Here is a 15,274-nt window from a genome sequence, read left to right on the forward strand (position 1 = left end):
CAACGAAGACCCAACGCAGCCAAAGATAAAAAGAAAAAGACCTGTGCATTTAACTGGGTGTGCCTCATCCCTCAATCAAATTAGTTTAATGAGTAGAAATCCTGGTAAATACCAAGAGTGTTTTCTAATTTCCTGGTTGGATCCTGATGAAAACACAGTTTTTATTTTTAAACAAACACAGGTAGACCGCAAAAGAGGATATAAAATTTGTATATAGGGATTTCTTTGTCTTTAAACAATAAAACATGAGACGTCAAATGGAATTTCACACGTGGGTTGGTTTATTTCAGGCCATGTTCCCCAGTTTCTGGAAGGTAGTCTTCATCCTCCCCTGTTTCCAAGCACCGACCCGTATGAAATGTCTGGCTTGGCCTGGTGCATTGCAGAGTCTCAAAAAAGGTTAATTCTTACTACTACAAGTTGGGTTTAATGGGTCAAGTTAAGGCCTGTTTTCTGACTTTCTTCAAGACAGAGTGATTTCACCTTGTGATTTTTACAAAGAATTCAGCCCCTGAATTCTGCCCATGGTGGGGAGGGAGGGCTTTCTCAGACAGCACAAGCTTGACACATAGGCACATACTCAGGGATGTTCTTACATCGCTCCAGGAAAGGAAGCAGGAGATTCAGAACATCTGTGCCCTCTTTACCATACCCCTAGAAAAATAGCCCATCCAGCCCAGCACCTGCCTCAGTCTAATGGTTAAGGGAGAGATGGTGGCCCCATCTCTGGAAAGCTAGCCCGTGCGCATCATTGATAAAGGCTGTGAATGGACCAGAAGAAACCTGGCCATTCTCCCAGGCTGTGAGTTAGAGAAAGGGGGACTAGGGCATGCATCCCGCTGCGTCTCAGGGTCCAGGTGGACCAGCTGGCTTGGGAACACTCTCGTCCTCCAGGGCCCAGATGGTGGACCCAAGCTGGACTGTTGCCTGCAGCCCAGATTGCTTGCTGGGCGGGCGGGTGACACCGAGTCTCCATTCTCAGTCTGGCTCTAAAACGCACTGTTCCATGGGCTGTGGCCCCTGGTGGGTGGACAGGGCCCAAGTAGGCATAGGCGGCGCTGGGTCTCCAGGCGGCAGAAGCGATTCTGGTTGGACACCCGGGTGGCCACGCCCAGCCCACAGGTGGTTGAGCAGGGGCCCCAGGCCGTGCTCCATTCTGGACAGGAGACGGCAGGGGCTGGGGGAGCGACAAGACCAGAAAACTGGGGTCCTGGGGGAGAGAAAGAGGGGTCAGCACGGCAAGGTTAGGCAGACAGATCTACCCACTGGCTTGCGATGCAATCTTGGTCACGTTGCTTAAGCTCTCTGGACTTCAGTTTCTTCCTATGTAAATTTCCTAATAGTTGATGGGTGGGATTGGATAAAATAGTGGAGGTGAAGTGCTTAACACAGTGCCTGGTATTTGTAAGCACTTCATAAATATTGCTTATTAGGCAACTATGATGGCATTGGCCACGATGCCTCCCAGTAAATGGTGAGTTTCTCACTGCTGTATCCTCCACAAGTTCTGTGATAAGTAACATCTTACAGGAAGGAGGTTGGGGCCTGTGTGTGTGGTGGTACCGTGACCTGGAGGTAAGGATGCTGGTGATGGCGAGGCCGTCTGGATCAAGGTGGTGGGCTCCCATGGTCTAGCTTTTCCTCCTCCTCCAGTCTTATTCTGTGCTGTTAATATTTTAGTATCCTTCCTTCTGGTCCTTTATAACAGTGGCTCTTAAATGGGGACAGTTTTGCCCCATGGAAGATATTTGTCAACCTTTGGAGATATTTTTGTCACAAGTAGGGGTGGGGACTACTGGAATCCAGCAGAGATGCTGCTAGACATCCTACACTGCACGGGACATCCCCTCACAACAAAAAATTACCTGGCCCAAATGTCACTAGTGCCCGGGTTGAAAAACTCTCTGTTATATACACGTGTGCAGTATTGTATGACGTATATGTGTTCGTATAGCTATAGACACACACACGTGCATACACGTAGCAGAGATCAAATTGTGTATACGGTGTCATATCCTGCTTTTTATACATAAGGCTAACTCACTGGCATTCTCCTATGTATTTAAGCAGATGTATCATATTCCACTGTAGGGATAATAACAGCATACACTGAGTGCTGTGTGCCAGGCACGTCATAACTGTGTTGCTTTTATTTACTCATCCAGGCCTCACAACAGCTCTATGAGGTGGATGCTCTCATTTTCATTTTACAATTGGAGGAACTGAGACACAGAAGTTAAGCAACTTCTCACACAGCTAGGAAGTAGTGGAACTGGGCTTAGAACACAGGCAGACTCCATGCTTCACCCACCATGCTCTATCGCCTCTCGTGTGGCGCCATCTTCTATGGAACCAATGCCCTCTTTTCGGTTGCCTTCAAAAATTAAATTCATATAATAATGATAATTTTTTAAAAACCCGGTAACATAGCAGTAACGTAATCCTAAAACTGAAGAGTTTATAGCATGAGGTCACTGTCCATCCTGCCTACCCCTAGGCCCACATCCCAGAGGCAACCACCTTGCTTCGCTCGGTTTTGAGTTCCTCTTTTGATAAACCCCAATGATAATGTATTAGTAATGTTATATAATATTTAAATTGTATTATATAAATGTTATTAATATGTATCAATATATTATGAGTATAATAATATATATTATAATAACATAGGTCTATATTATACCTCTGCTATGAAATGTGAGAATTTGTTTCAAGTGTTCTAACCCTCCTCTCCCCTCCCCCTCTGCCACCAATTTTGATTTTTAATTGTGTATGATTTAAACTTATATATTTGCACCACCGCCTCCTGTTTTGTCAGTTTTAAAGAGGTCTTGTGACCCTCCACTCCACTTTCCTACATGTCCCCGTAGCCACTGTCCCCTCCCAGATTTTGTCAGTGTAACCTTGGCTTTGATGTGTCCAGGTGTCCTGGCACCTAAGAGGCCCCGCCCATTCCCCCCCCACCAAGCCCTCCCCGCCCTCCCCCCCCCACCTCCAGGCTGCCCTGGACCAGCCCTGTACTCACCATGGGCTGGGAGGGGCTGGACCCCCAGCCCCCTTCCCTGGTCGCACACCCACTCAGGGCAGCATTTTCCTGGGACCTCCACCTTCTTGGGGTAGGGACAGTCCCAGCTGGGCAGCCGCACGTCCTCGCTGCAGAGGGGCACACAGGTGAAGCCGCCGTCCTCACAGCGGCAGCGGATCCTGCAGTGGGGCTGGAAAGTCTCCCCATCCCGGTAGAGGCGGCCGTTCACCTCACAGCTGCCCTCATCCTCTCCCCCTGCACAGGAGAAACCGGATCTCCATCGGTGACCTCCCAACTTTTCCCTGGGAGGGCTGCACTGGCCACATCCTCCACAGGGTCCTCTCTGCAGAGCTGGTCTGGATCCCGCTGGGGACGCAGTGCCCTTACAGAATCTGAGCGCCGCAGGGGGCTCCAGCCCCGAGATATGCACCCCCCGCCGCATTGCCATACTGCCCTGTCGCCTGCAGGAAGACAGCATGCTGCATCCTGGAACAGGCTTTGTGGGAAGACTGGCCTGGTTTCAGCTCTTTTATTAGCTATGGACCTTGCCCAAGTGATGTCACTTCTTTTAGTTTCCTCACCTGCAAAATGGGTTATAATGGTACTTATTTCACAGGGTGTGGTATAGACTAAATGAAATGATATTTGGAACGAATACAACATGAAGGAGACCTTCAATAGATCCTCGCTGCTCTGTTGTTATTATTAGAATAATTATTATATATTAATAATAATATGTTTTTAAAAAATATAAAATATTACCACTATTATATATACACGTATAAATCTCCGTATATACACACGGAGATTTCATGCCACAAACTTTCCTTGTCCATGTGCTGTATTATAGTCATCACGGTCGAGTCAGGGCTCAACTTGCTGGCTGTGTGACTTTGCGTAAGTGACTTAGCTTCTCTGAGTCACCTTAATAGCAATGATGAGAACAGTAATTCATACTTTCAGTGAGATGTGATAAAGTGTACACAGCATCTAGCACACGGCTAGGCATAGAGTAGGTATTTAAGAAACACTCTTTGGATGAAGCCCTCAAATATGGGTATTATGGCCTCTTCCTCCATTGGACATGAACCCCTTAAGGGCTGGGGCCAAGAGGGTTCATTCTGGCATCCCAGAACCGCAGGAAATGCCCTTCGAATGAATGCCTGGCACAAGACTCAGCACATGAGAGACAATGATAAAATAGTTCTGACTCCTTATCATTTCAGAGATATATATCGCTCCTCTCCTGTGTGCCAACCACTGTGTCCCTGGACAGGACTGAGACCCAGTCCTTACTAAGAGGGATTCAAGGGCCAGTGTGGGGGACAGGTGTGAATGTCACCATCTCCAAGATAGAATAAAGTAAGAGCCCTGGAGAGGTGTATGTGAGCCGCTCAGGAAGTGCAGAGAAAGGGACAATTAGGAGGGTTTCCTGGAGATGTGGGTGGCACTTCACCTGGATGTGGGGGAAAGGACTCATGGGAAGCTGGTTTTCCCAGGTCTTCTGAGCAAAACCTCGAATAGATCCATACACATGCAGGAATTTTGGAACGACACAGACCTGGGTTCAAATCCCAGTTCCCTGCTTGCTAGCTGTGGGACCTGGGACAAGTAACTTCACCTCTTTGAGCCTCAGTACCCTGCTCACAAAGCCACTGGAGGATCAAATGAGCTAGTGCACTTAAAGCATTTTGCCCCAAGCCTGGGACCTAGTAGATGCTCACTAAATGGGAGTAGGTGATGCTATTCCTCTGGGCAGGACAGGGCCAGTGTCACCCGCCTCTCCTTGCTCCTTCCAGGCCACAGCCCTTTGGTTCCAAATCCCTGACCTTTTGGCCTGGACCATGTGGCCACTGGTTTCCAAGAAACCAGAGGGGTAGCTGCACCTTAATCCATAACCCCCAGCCTGGGTCTCCCAGCCAGACTCCTGGGGCTGCAGCCCTGGGGCCTCCTGGTCGCTGGGATGACCTGGTAAACAGAGGGATTATTTAGGAAAGTCAGCTGGAGGGAGCGATAATTTTAGTAAGATTTCCTGGCACCTCTCCTGGGTCCTTCAGCTCAGAGCTGATTGGGAGGTAGGTAATGACCCCTAGGCAGCCACTCCCCACCCCGGGATCTGTGTGAATCCATGTGCGTGGTCCCCGACACCAGGAGGCACCTTCAAATGTACTGGATTTGGGATCCCCCCACCCATACACACATACTGCTGCCAAAACCCTACTTCTCCTCTGGGCCCTCTCCAACGGCCACCTTGCCCAGAAACTTCCCCCGAAACTTCCCCCAAATAACTTCAGGGCACAACCTTGTCATCTGGTAATTTCTGCATCCTTCTTTCCCTCTGAGAGACCCTTGCAGGAGAAGGAACAACAGGGTCTTTTTGTTTTTTGCTTTTTGTTTGTTTGTTTTACCTGCAGCCACTTGCACACTGTGTGACCTTAGGTAGGTGACTTAACCTCTCTGAGCCCCAGTTCCCTCATCTACAAAATAGGGATAATAATAGGACCTCCCTCATTATTAAGGTTAAAATGAAATCATGTATATAAAGGATTTGTTTACAGTACATGCTCCATAAACAGTGCCTGTTACTGCTAGCCCCACCAGAACTGTTGTTATTATTCGTGCATTCAACAATTATTTATTGAGTGCCTACTACGTGCCAGACATTGTTCTGTGTATCTTGTGATACAGCAGTGACTGAGACCAGCCAAAATCCTGCCCTCACTGGAGCTTTCGCTCCAGTGGAAATAAACACAAGAAACAAGGTGGTGTTTGTGATGTCAGATGGCCATTAGTGCTAGAAAAATAAAGGAAGGCAGGGTTAATGAGTAGGGCAGGGTTGTAGATTTTAAATGTGGTGATCGGGAAAGGCCTCACTGAAAAGGCAATATTTGGGTAAAGATGTAAAGGAGGTGAGGGAACTTGCCATGCAAATATCTGGGGGAAAAAGTGCTGGTAGCAGGAAAAGCCAGTGCAAAGGCCCTGAGGTGGGAGCGTGCCTAGGGTATTTAAGGAGCAGCGAGGAGGCCATTGTGGCTGGAGCAGAGAGCAGGAGGGAGAGAGGGAGTTAGATGTGGTCGTAGAGAAAACAGGAGCAGGATCCTACAGGGTCTTGTCGCCACTGAGAGGGCTTTGGCTCTTACTCTGAGAAGATGAGAAGCTATTGGAGGCTTTTACGCAGAGGAGGGAAGTGATCTGTGACCTGATTTATGTATGTAAAGGAGCCCTCAGGCTGCTTGTTGAGAACAGACTAGGGGCCAAGGACAGAGCAGGGCGACAGTTATGGGGCTGCTGCAAAATCCAGATGAGTAATGATGGGGCTCAGACCCGGTGGTAGCAGTTGAGGGACTGAGAAATGTTGGATTCTGGAAATACTGTAAAGAATTTGCTGGTGGATAGTGAGTGGGATGTGAAATAAAAGAGAGAAGTCAAGAATGACTCCAAAATTTGAGGCCGAACCACGGGAGGGATGGAGACGCACTTGGCTGAGCTGGGGAAGCTGCGCGTTTAATGCCAGGGAGATCGGGAGCTTGTGCTGGACACACACGCAGCTCGGAGTTGGTCCTCAGTGAAGAGCTGTCCAGCTAGTTTGTGAGAGGAGAGATTTGGGGAGGCATGTTCCCTCCAGAGCCAAGACCTAGACTCAGCCTCTGTGAGGTCTTAGCTGGCTCTGGCTCATCCGTGGCTTCACTAGCTCCCAGCCTCCAAATTTGGTTCCAGTCGTTAAACATTCATGAGCACCACTGTGTCTCCTGACCAGGGCTGGAAGTGGCAGGAAGGAGCAAGGACCAGGTGAATTCTTGGCCTCCAGGTATTTGAAATTTGAATCAAGGTGGAATACGAAAAACTCCTTAATAAAGTTAGTGACAGTAACAGCCACTATGTACTAAGCATATACTGAGCGTCAGGCAGTAGAGTGATAGAAACAAAGATTGTGGAGCCAGCTCCCTGAATTCAAATCCCAGCTCAGCCACTTATGAGCTGTGTGACCTTGGGCACGTTACTTAGCCTCTCTGTGCCTCTTTTTTTCCATTTACAAAATGGGGATGACATTAGGACCTACCTCATATGGTTGTTGAGAGATTAAATGAGGTGATATTTGTGAAACTCTTAGTGCCTGGCACATGGTAAATGCTAGGCAGGTGCTCAATAAATAAATCCTGCCAAGTGCTTTACATGTGTCATGGCTTAGCTAGATAACAGCCTTGTAAGCTAAGTGTTACTTATCTAATTTTTTCTTTAGATACATTTTTATTAGCAATCATCTGTAAGTTTATAAAACACATCGCCCCTTTCTCATTAGTATACTCCCCTTATCAAAAAAAGTATTTTACAGGGATTTACTGTTGATAACTTTATGTCTATAATTTTTGTTTTTTAACAAAGCTTTTCCTGTAGATAGACTTATTGTCAATGATTCATGGGCTTTTCTTCCTCTCTCTCTCTCTCTCTCTCTCATTCTTTTTTCTTTCTTAACTGTTACAGCCATGTAGATGAAAGTGGTAAATTGCTCTACAAGTCTTATTATTTAAAAAGGAAAAAAGGGAACAGAACAGTCCTCACCTCTTTATAGTTCTCTAAAGCAGTGGTTCTCGACTGGGGATGACTTTGCTCCCCGGCATCTCGTGGGTAGAGACCAGGGATGCTGCTAAAAGTCCTGCACAGAACAGCAGCCCCACACAGAGAATTATCCAGTCCTAGAGCAAAGTTGAGAACCCCTGATTTAAATCCCCAGAAGGCACAAGGTCTAGGGTAGTAGAAGATGTAACATGCCCAAGGTCGCTAGCAAATAGCAAACTCGGGATTCAGACTGTCCAAGGGCTCCCAATCCCAGAAGAGGACAGAACGGAATGTTGCTTTAGAGCCTGCTTGACTCAGTCCCCAGCTGTGTAACATTAAGCATGTCCATTAGTATCGCTGAGCCTCAGTTTCCTCATCTATAAAATGGGTCTGAAAGTACATACCTCATAGGATTATTGTGAGGATTATGTGATTTAGGAGGTAAGTGCTTAGCACAGTGCCTGACACAGGTTATGCCCTAAATAGGGAGTTGCCCTTTCATTTTTCTCAAGAGTGTTGTGAGGGTCCTGGGAAGGGATGATGACTTCTGGTTTGAGAAATCTGGGAGGGCTGCTCAGGGGAGGAGGTGTTTGAGCTTGGCTTTGAAAGTCGGCTATAATCTGGACAGACAGGAAGAAGGAGGGTAGGTTGTTTGGGTGGTGGCCATGATCTGAGCAAAGACAAAAGAAAAGAAGAGGGGAGTGAGCTTAGGGAACCCTGTGTCACCAGGTTTGGCTGGGAGAGAGAAGGGCTTCTCTTGGACTCAGGACCTTGACTTCTCCCCCAAACACCCCCTCCATCAGTCCCGCAAACCTGCTTACAGAGGCACGTGGACCCCCGGCCACCAGGGCCCGCCCCGAGCTGGCAGACCAGCCCCTGGCTGGGGTCGCAGACGTGGAGATGGTCGCAGGGCTCCCCCAGCCGCCGTGCACATACCCGGCAGCAGTTGCAACTGTCCAACACCAGGGGCACCCCCTGTGGGCATCGGGGTGGTGGCCAGGGACAGGTACACGGTGTTGGGCACAGCTGGGCACACACCTGCAGAGACAGAGACCTCACTCAGCCATGGCCGTTCAAGGTGGACAGTGAGCCCCTCACAACTGACTCCTGCTCTGCCAGTGTAGGGTTCACACCTTGGCCCTGGAGTCACTTAGACCTGGCCTTGGACCCCGGCAGCCCCACGGCACTCCCTCAGAGACAGCCTGGCATTGTGGTCATGAGCAAGGGCTCTGGACTAGAATTCTGGAACTAATTCTGCCCCTTATTAGCTGAGCAATCTTGGGGAAGTTACTTATGCTCTCTGAGCTTCAATTTCCTCATCTGTGAAAAGGGGGCAATAATGTTTAACTCGGAGGATTGTTTTGAGGAGTACATGAAATGATGCATATTAAACCGTGAGCACATGGCCTGGTGTGCAGTAGGTACTCCATGCATCTGGCTATAATGATCTTTATTGTGAATTACGATAAAGGGCTTAGGATCTGCCTTCTAGGAACTTACAGGAGGGCAAAAGCAACAAAAGGAAGGATTAAAATGACAGGGTACTATTCATTTTTTAGCAGGTGGACAGTGGATATTTATCTTGAGGGCTGAATAAATCAAACAGTATCATGGATGTTTTTTGATCTTTGGAACAATCTGGAATATGTTTCTGGATGAGCCTCCAATCAGCCAGGAAACCTGGTAAAATACCGACCCCTAGGCCTCCTCTGGGACTTACCAAATCAGAACTTCCAGAGGCTGAGCCCTCAAATCTATGTTCTTAACAGGGGCTTCTGATGCCCAGCTAGGCTCCTGGCACCTCTGCTGCAGTCTAAGTCCCTCCCCCTGCCATGTAAGGATTGGGGAACTGAGCTCCAGATAGAGGAAGGGACAAAGTCCCAGTGGGTTAGCTGCAGGGCTGGCAGCCTGCTTCCTCACTGAGGATCCAGGAACCCAGATTTGGGAGAGACATTTCCTGTGATAGAGAAAAGCCTTAGGAACCCACCCCCAGGGGCAGGCTCAAGGTATCAATCCAGGTGTCCTGACTGCCCGTCCTCACTCAGGACAGTGAAACAACCAAGCCAGAAACAAGATGCCCTGGGCTCCCCATATGTCCACTGGAAGATAGGGACCAAGGACCATGCATAATTCAAGATGTTACCAGTGGCCCCATCTATGGATCCTTGGAGGACTGGAGGGTTTTATGCAGATGATGGAAGACTTGCAGTTTAGGAAGATGAAATGAATGACCTCCTATGTCCTGTGTGGCCCCAAATCCTCACCTTTCCCACCCCTAGGACTCCCTATCCTGCAAACCTCTGCGGTTCCCATGCTGGCCACTAGGGGCTGCCCCAAATTGGCAGACCAGCCTCCGGTGGGGGTCGCAGACCAGGGGGCACTCACAGGGCCCCATCTAAGATGGCACTGGTAATAATAGATGCAAGTGTACAGCTCTGTGCCTGGAACCTCACGAAGAGCGAGTTTCCGCTTCCACAGGCGTTTCAAGCAGGAGACGAGGTGATACCAGATTCTAGAGAAGATGGTCTAGCCTCACCCCTCAAAGTGTGGTCTGGACCAGCAGCAGCCCCATCACCTGGAAGCTTGTTAGACATGCAGCACCTAGGGCCCTTCTTTATGAATCTAAATCTGCATTTTAATAAATTCAGAGGTGATTCACATGGAATTGAGCTGAGAAAAAATTGGCTGGACTTTGGGGGTCCCTTCCAAACCAGAGGTTGAGCTCTCTTGGTTGGTGGGAAGTGGGGGGCCTTTGACAAGAACTGACTCTTGGGTCCCTCCCTCCTGAAAGTGGGGATGCCAGGAGATAAGCCTTTTGCTTTGCACCTGGGTTCTCACTTTGGGCTCTCTCTATGGGGAGAGCTTGACAGGGGCCGGATCTGCAGGTCCTGACGTGCCCAGGAGGGGCCACTGATAACCCCGATGATTATGGCTGACATTTACCATGGGCACACCGAGTGCCGAGCACTTTAATGTGCTAATTTAACCCTCCAGTGTGAGGTACCAGCATTATGCCCATTTTAATTCTTTTTTTGGGTGGGGGGCTGCACTGTGAGGCATGCAGCATCTTAGTCCCCCGACCACGGATCGAACCTGCACCCCCTGCACTGGAAGCATGGAGTCTTGACCACTGGACTGCCAGGGAAGTTAAGCATTATGCCCATTTTAAAGACGAGGAAACTGAAGCTTAAAGCAGTGTCGTGGTATCACCAGTGAGTGGTAGAGCCAGGATCAGAATCCAGGTTCATGTGAATCCAAGGCCCAGTCTCTTAATTGCCACACCTACCTCTTTTCCCCTAGTGGCTCTGATGCCACTTAGCCTCTGCCTCAATTTACCCATCTGTTCAAGAGGGATATCAGGGAGGGTGTTTCAGCATAGCCGAGAAGAGATAGGTCCTCTCTGGTATCCCTCTATCTCCATGCCCTTTCTAACCACCGCATCCCGATGTTCAAGTTGCCCCATCACACACTTGGTTTCCCCAGACCCTTGCTGTGGTCCCCAGGAGGCAAGAGCCCTGGACAGGGAATCATCCGGACCAGAGTTGAACTCCAAGTTCTACCACTGACTTGCTGTGTGACCTTGGACACTTCACTGAACTGTTCCGTGGGGAGGGAGCTGTTTCCTCCTCAGTAAAATGGGGTGGAGACCACCTGTCCTGGAGTCATGACAAGGATTTAATGAGGTCACCGCCAGCTCTAGGTCAATGCGACTTGGCTTGTTTCCAGGTCTCTACCGCCTGCCCCTGTCCACAGGCCTGAGCCCTGCCTGCAAGACTTGGAATTCTCTCTCTGCGGATTGTTGCGGCTTTCATGTGTGTGATGACTAAGTCCCTGTGTTTTGTGTGGGATGTTGCCTGGCTCCCTGGAGCCTGGGAAGAATGGAGGGTTGGGGGAGGTGAATGGTGAGTGTAGGACAGCTTTGTTTTGGCCTTTCCTTTAATCCTAAGCCCAGAACCCCAAGTCCCCTGCTCCGGCTACCCATGCTACCCTCCCTGGAATCATGTCCTGCTCACCCCCTTTGAAAGAACAAACAGCAGGGTTAGGATGCCAGCAGGGTTCTCAGCCTTCCCCCAACCACTGCTTGGACCCAGGATAGAGAAAAGTTCCTGCCTGTGATCCTCAAAGGAGCATGAAAATACAGTGAGGGTGTGGCTCGTGGGGGGCCAATACCCATGACACCAGGAACCTGACATTTGCTAAGGGGATGGCAGGCTCAGCAACTGTGGCCTTGGTCCAGGTTGGGGGTGGAGAGACACAGACTTCAGTCCCCCCTGGCTCACACCCAGGCCTATCCTGGGTTCTACCTCCTCTATTGCTCTGATGCTGTGTGGTTTTGAGCAAGTTGCCTACCCTCTTGGAGACTCGCTTGACTGAAAACAGGGGATAATAATTCCTTATGGGTTTATTGGTCATGTTAGGCAAGGTGGATGTTCCACAAGCCCTTTGAAAATATCCCAGAAGAGAAGGTCATTATTCCATGGAGCTGTCTCCTTATCCCCCTCCAGCTAGGGTCTGCAGGCCACTCACTGCCTGAGGGCCCAGCAGCATTAATGCCCCTCTGGTATGAACATTCCAATTAGCTATGCACCAACATCCATTCAAATCCTGGCTCACAGGCAAAGCAGGCCATGTCTTGAGTCTCCCCATTTATAATGAGGAGACCCACTTCTGTTTGTAGAGGAGCTATGGGGATTGGTAATAATCATAAAAGTCCTCTCTTAAACATTTGCCATATTCCAGGTCCTGTGCTAAGCGCTGTAGATGAACTATGATAAATGATCTTCACAAAGGCCCCATGAACATTATACCCATTCAACTGAGGAAGCAGCTGAGGCTCAGAGAGGGAAAGAGATTTGCCTGGGGTCACACAGCAGAGCTGGCCAGAGGCAGCTGTCTGGACATCAGGGAGGGAAGCTGAGCTGAGCCCCACACAGGAGGCCTGCAGGAATTCTTCCAGGGGGTCCCTGGCTGTGATTTAACACCTTCCCCACCACACCAAGGAAGCCAGCAGTACATTTTGGGGCCTGGGGCCCCCTTACCTTGGAGAAGAGGCAGAGAAGGGAGAAGGCCAGGAGGTGGGTCTGTGGTGTGCCTCTCATGTCACTGTGTCCCCACGGAGCCGGCTTTGAGCCTGGGAGGCAGGACCTGTAAGCCTTTATGTTCCAGCAGCTGTGAGGTCACTCCCAGGCATGTACACACACACACACACGCACACACTTGCACACACACATGCTGGCCTTTGTAGCCCTTGTTTCTCTCCCATTCTCATCTTCCCACTGATGAGCCCATTTACCTGAAGGTGAGACTGTGGAGGCCACCTGGGGGGCGCTTGCCAGTCTGTGTGTGTGTGTGTGTGTATGTGGGTGAAAGCCAGAGCCAGTGCCAGTGCCAAGAGCCTGTGACAGGCTGGCAGGGGCCTCTCTAGCTCCTCCCAGCCCAAGAGGGGCCTCTCTAGCTGCAACCCAGCCTGAGCCCCCCTGCCTGACCCCAGGGACGGGGGGCTATTGATCCAGGAAGTGCTCAGCAGACACCCCCTTTGCAAAGCTGACCCGAGTCCTTCCAAGCCCCGTGGCCTGGACTCCGGGCGGCTTCGGCGGGCCTGTGGTTTCTGGCAGGAAGATTGGCAGCCATCCAGAGGTGGGTGTGACCCAGAGCAAAACTTCCCTGGGAGGCCTGTTTGCTTTTGGCAACAAGGGGCCTCCCCGTGGCCTGCTTGTCCGGCTCTGGAAGGTGGCCCGTGGTGGATGAGCCCGTGCAGGCTGGACCTAGTGTATGCCCGTTCTTGCTGGGCCCTGCTAGGTGATCTGGAAGAACTAGATCCATTTTGCTGAATTCAGCCAACTCTGAGGCCCCCTCTGTTGCGTCTCCAGCCCCTGCAGAGGGGGCAAACTCAGAGGGGGAAAGGACAGTGGGAGAGCAGGTGGACTTTCTGGGAATATCAAGGAGGGGTCCTGTTCAGACCGAGGGTAAGGGACAGATCTCTGGAGGAGGAACCAAGGCGAAAAGGAGTTAGAGAGGGCAGAACATTCCAGGCAGAGGGAACAGCATGTACAGATGCCTAGAGGTGGGGGAGAGCACGAGAGCAGTGCCTGTTCTGGGAGACAAAGATGCCTGGTGTGTCTGGAGCTGACAGTGAGGTGGGGCACGGTGCTACACGTGGGGAAGTAAGACACATGATGTTCACACCACCAGCATTTGAGGGGCATCTACAACGTCCCAGCCACTGGGATGGGGGAGGTATAAAGACATGACCTTTGACTGTAGAATTTGGCAAAGATAATACTAAAGGTGGTGTCACGTGGTGGCTGGAGAAGGATTTGGCCCCCATCATCTCCCCCAGTACGCCAAATCTCAAAGCGATGGAGCTGGACAGCAGAAAGGTCCAGAATGGGCACTTGGCTAGGAAGAAGAGTGATTTGGTATTGGGTGCAATTCCAGGAGGAGGAGTTGTTGCAGATGGAGGTTGAAGATGAAACTGTGGGACTTGATCATTTATGGCCGGAGGAAGTGACTGAGGGTAAGGGTTGCACGTCCACAGACTTGGGGAGAAGGAGATACAGTGTTCTTTATTAATGCTTTTGTTTGAGTCAGAGGCATGCCTAGGATATTTTACACACACAGTGGATCATTTTGGAACACCCATCTCCTTCATACAACAAAGTATGATCAGTAATCATTGAGATGAAACACATACGTTTCATGTATGAATTAGAATTTGCACTTTCCAAGCAAAAACATTACCCTTTGCAGTTCACACTGTTTCACTTTTCTAAATTTTAGACACAAATCAAAATTCCAAGGAGTCGCCTAGCATGACAGACTTGAACTACGTATATCTTCGTCGTCACCATCACTCTACAGTCATTGTTTCTTTGAATCTACTAGTGAGATGCAGAAATATGTAATACTGCAGGGCTGGAGACAGGAACTGTACTTGGAGCAAGCACGAAAGATTTCAAACTGTTAGGAACTGACTCTCTTTGTGAACATGTGTTCCTGACTCCACCTGTGCTCGCGGTAACTGTATTCCTAGAAATTCTCCAGATTAACTTTCACGTAGAAAGAGGTTTATTAAAGGATAAGAAATTAAAATGTGCTAATTTGAAGCTTACCTACATAGTATTAAAATTCAGCAGTCACCACAACAATTGTTTAGAATGTACACCAATAAAAGATATTTTCAGGATGTAGCATTTTCCAACTGACATTGTTTAGATTTGCCAGTGCGTGGTGATAACAAAAAGCAGACTTTTTTAATCATCAATTTTATCTTTAAATTCTCTATGGACAATGTACCCCTTTTATTGTCTGTACCCAGAGAAAATCACTCCCCCCCATCCTATCCTTGCTAGGGTCACTGGTTTTAATAACAATGAAAGTGATTGTGTATTGAGCACCCAGTGGGAGCTAGCCCTGTGCTAAGTACATTTTATAAAAAGTGGTGTTTCTAATCTTCACAGTCCATACCTTTTAAAAAGAAAGAAAGAAAAGAAAGAAAGAAAGAAGGAAAAAGAAAGGAAGAAAGAAAGGAAGGAAGGAAGAAAAAGAAAAAGAAAGAAAGAAAGAAAGAAAGAAAAAGAAATAAAGTTCAGGGGGGTTAAATAACTTGCCTAAGGTCACACAGCTAGAAAACAGAGGCAGATTTTCAGTGAAGGTTCATATGACTCCAAAACCTATGTTGTGGTTATTTAT

The 15,274-nt window shown here is 49.1% G+C and overlaps 1 protein-coding gene across 4 annotated transcripts; it reads right to left on the reverse strand.

The window, feature by feature from the left end:
- Window positions 1-260: 260 nt before the first annotated feature.
- On the reverse strand, window positions 261-13,151 carry CCN5 (cellular communication network factor 5). Of its 4 annotated transcripts, none has more exons than XM_060078631.1 (6): window positions 12,876-13,151; window positions 12,622-12,713; window positions 8,404-8,620; window positions 3,026-3,280; window positions 2,312-2,374; window positions 261-1,210 (listed from the first exon to the last, which is right to left on the reverse strand). In XM_060078631.1, exons 2-6 carry the CDS (start codon window positions 12,679-12,681, stop codon window positions 990-992), a joined length of 816 nt encoding a protein of 271 aa, XP_059934614.1. In that variant the 5' UTR covers window positions 12,682-12,713; window positions 12,876-13,151; the 3' UTR covers window positions 261-989. The 4 variants fall into 4 exon arrangements, with proteins under 4 accessions (XP_059934614.1, XP_059934616.1, XP_059934615.1 ...); XM_060078633.1 differs by having other exon boundaries at window positions 12,622-12,727; XM_060078632.1 differs by having other exon boundaries at window positions 12,622-12,735.
- Between the last annotated feature and the right edge of the window lie 2,123 nt (window positions 13,152-15,274).

Source organism: Mesoplodon densirostris, chromosome 16, assembly GCF_025265405.1.
Source record: "Mesoplodon densirostris isolate mMesDen1 chromosome 16, mMesDen1 primary haplotype, whole genome shotgun sequence".
NCBI classification, from domain to species: domain Eukaryota; kingdom Metazoa; phylum Chordata; class Mammalia; order Artiodactyla; family Ziphiidae; genus Mesoplodon; species Mesoplodon densirostris.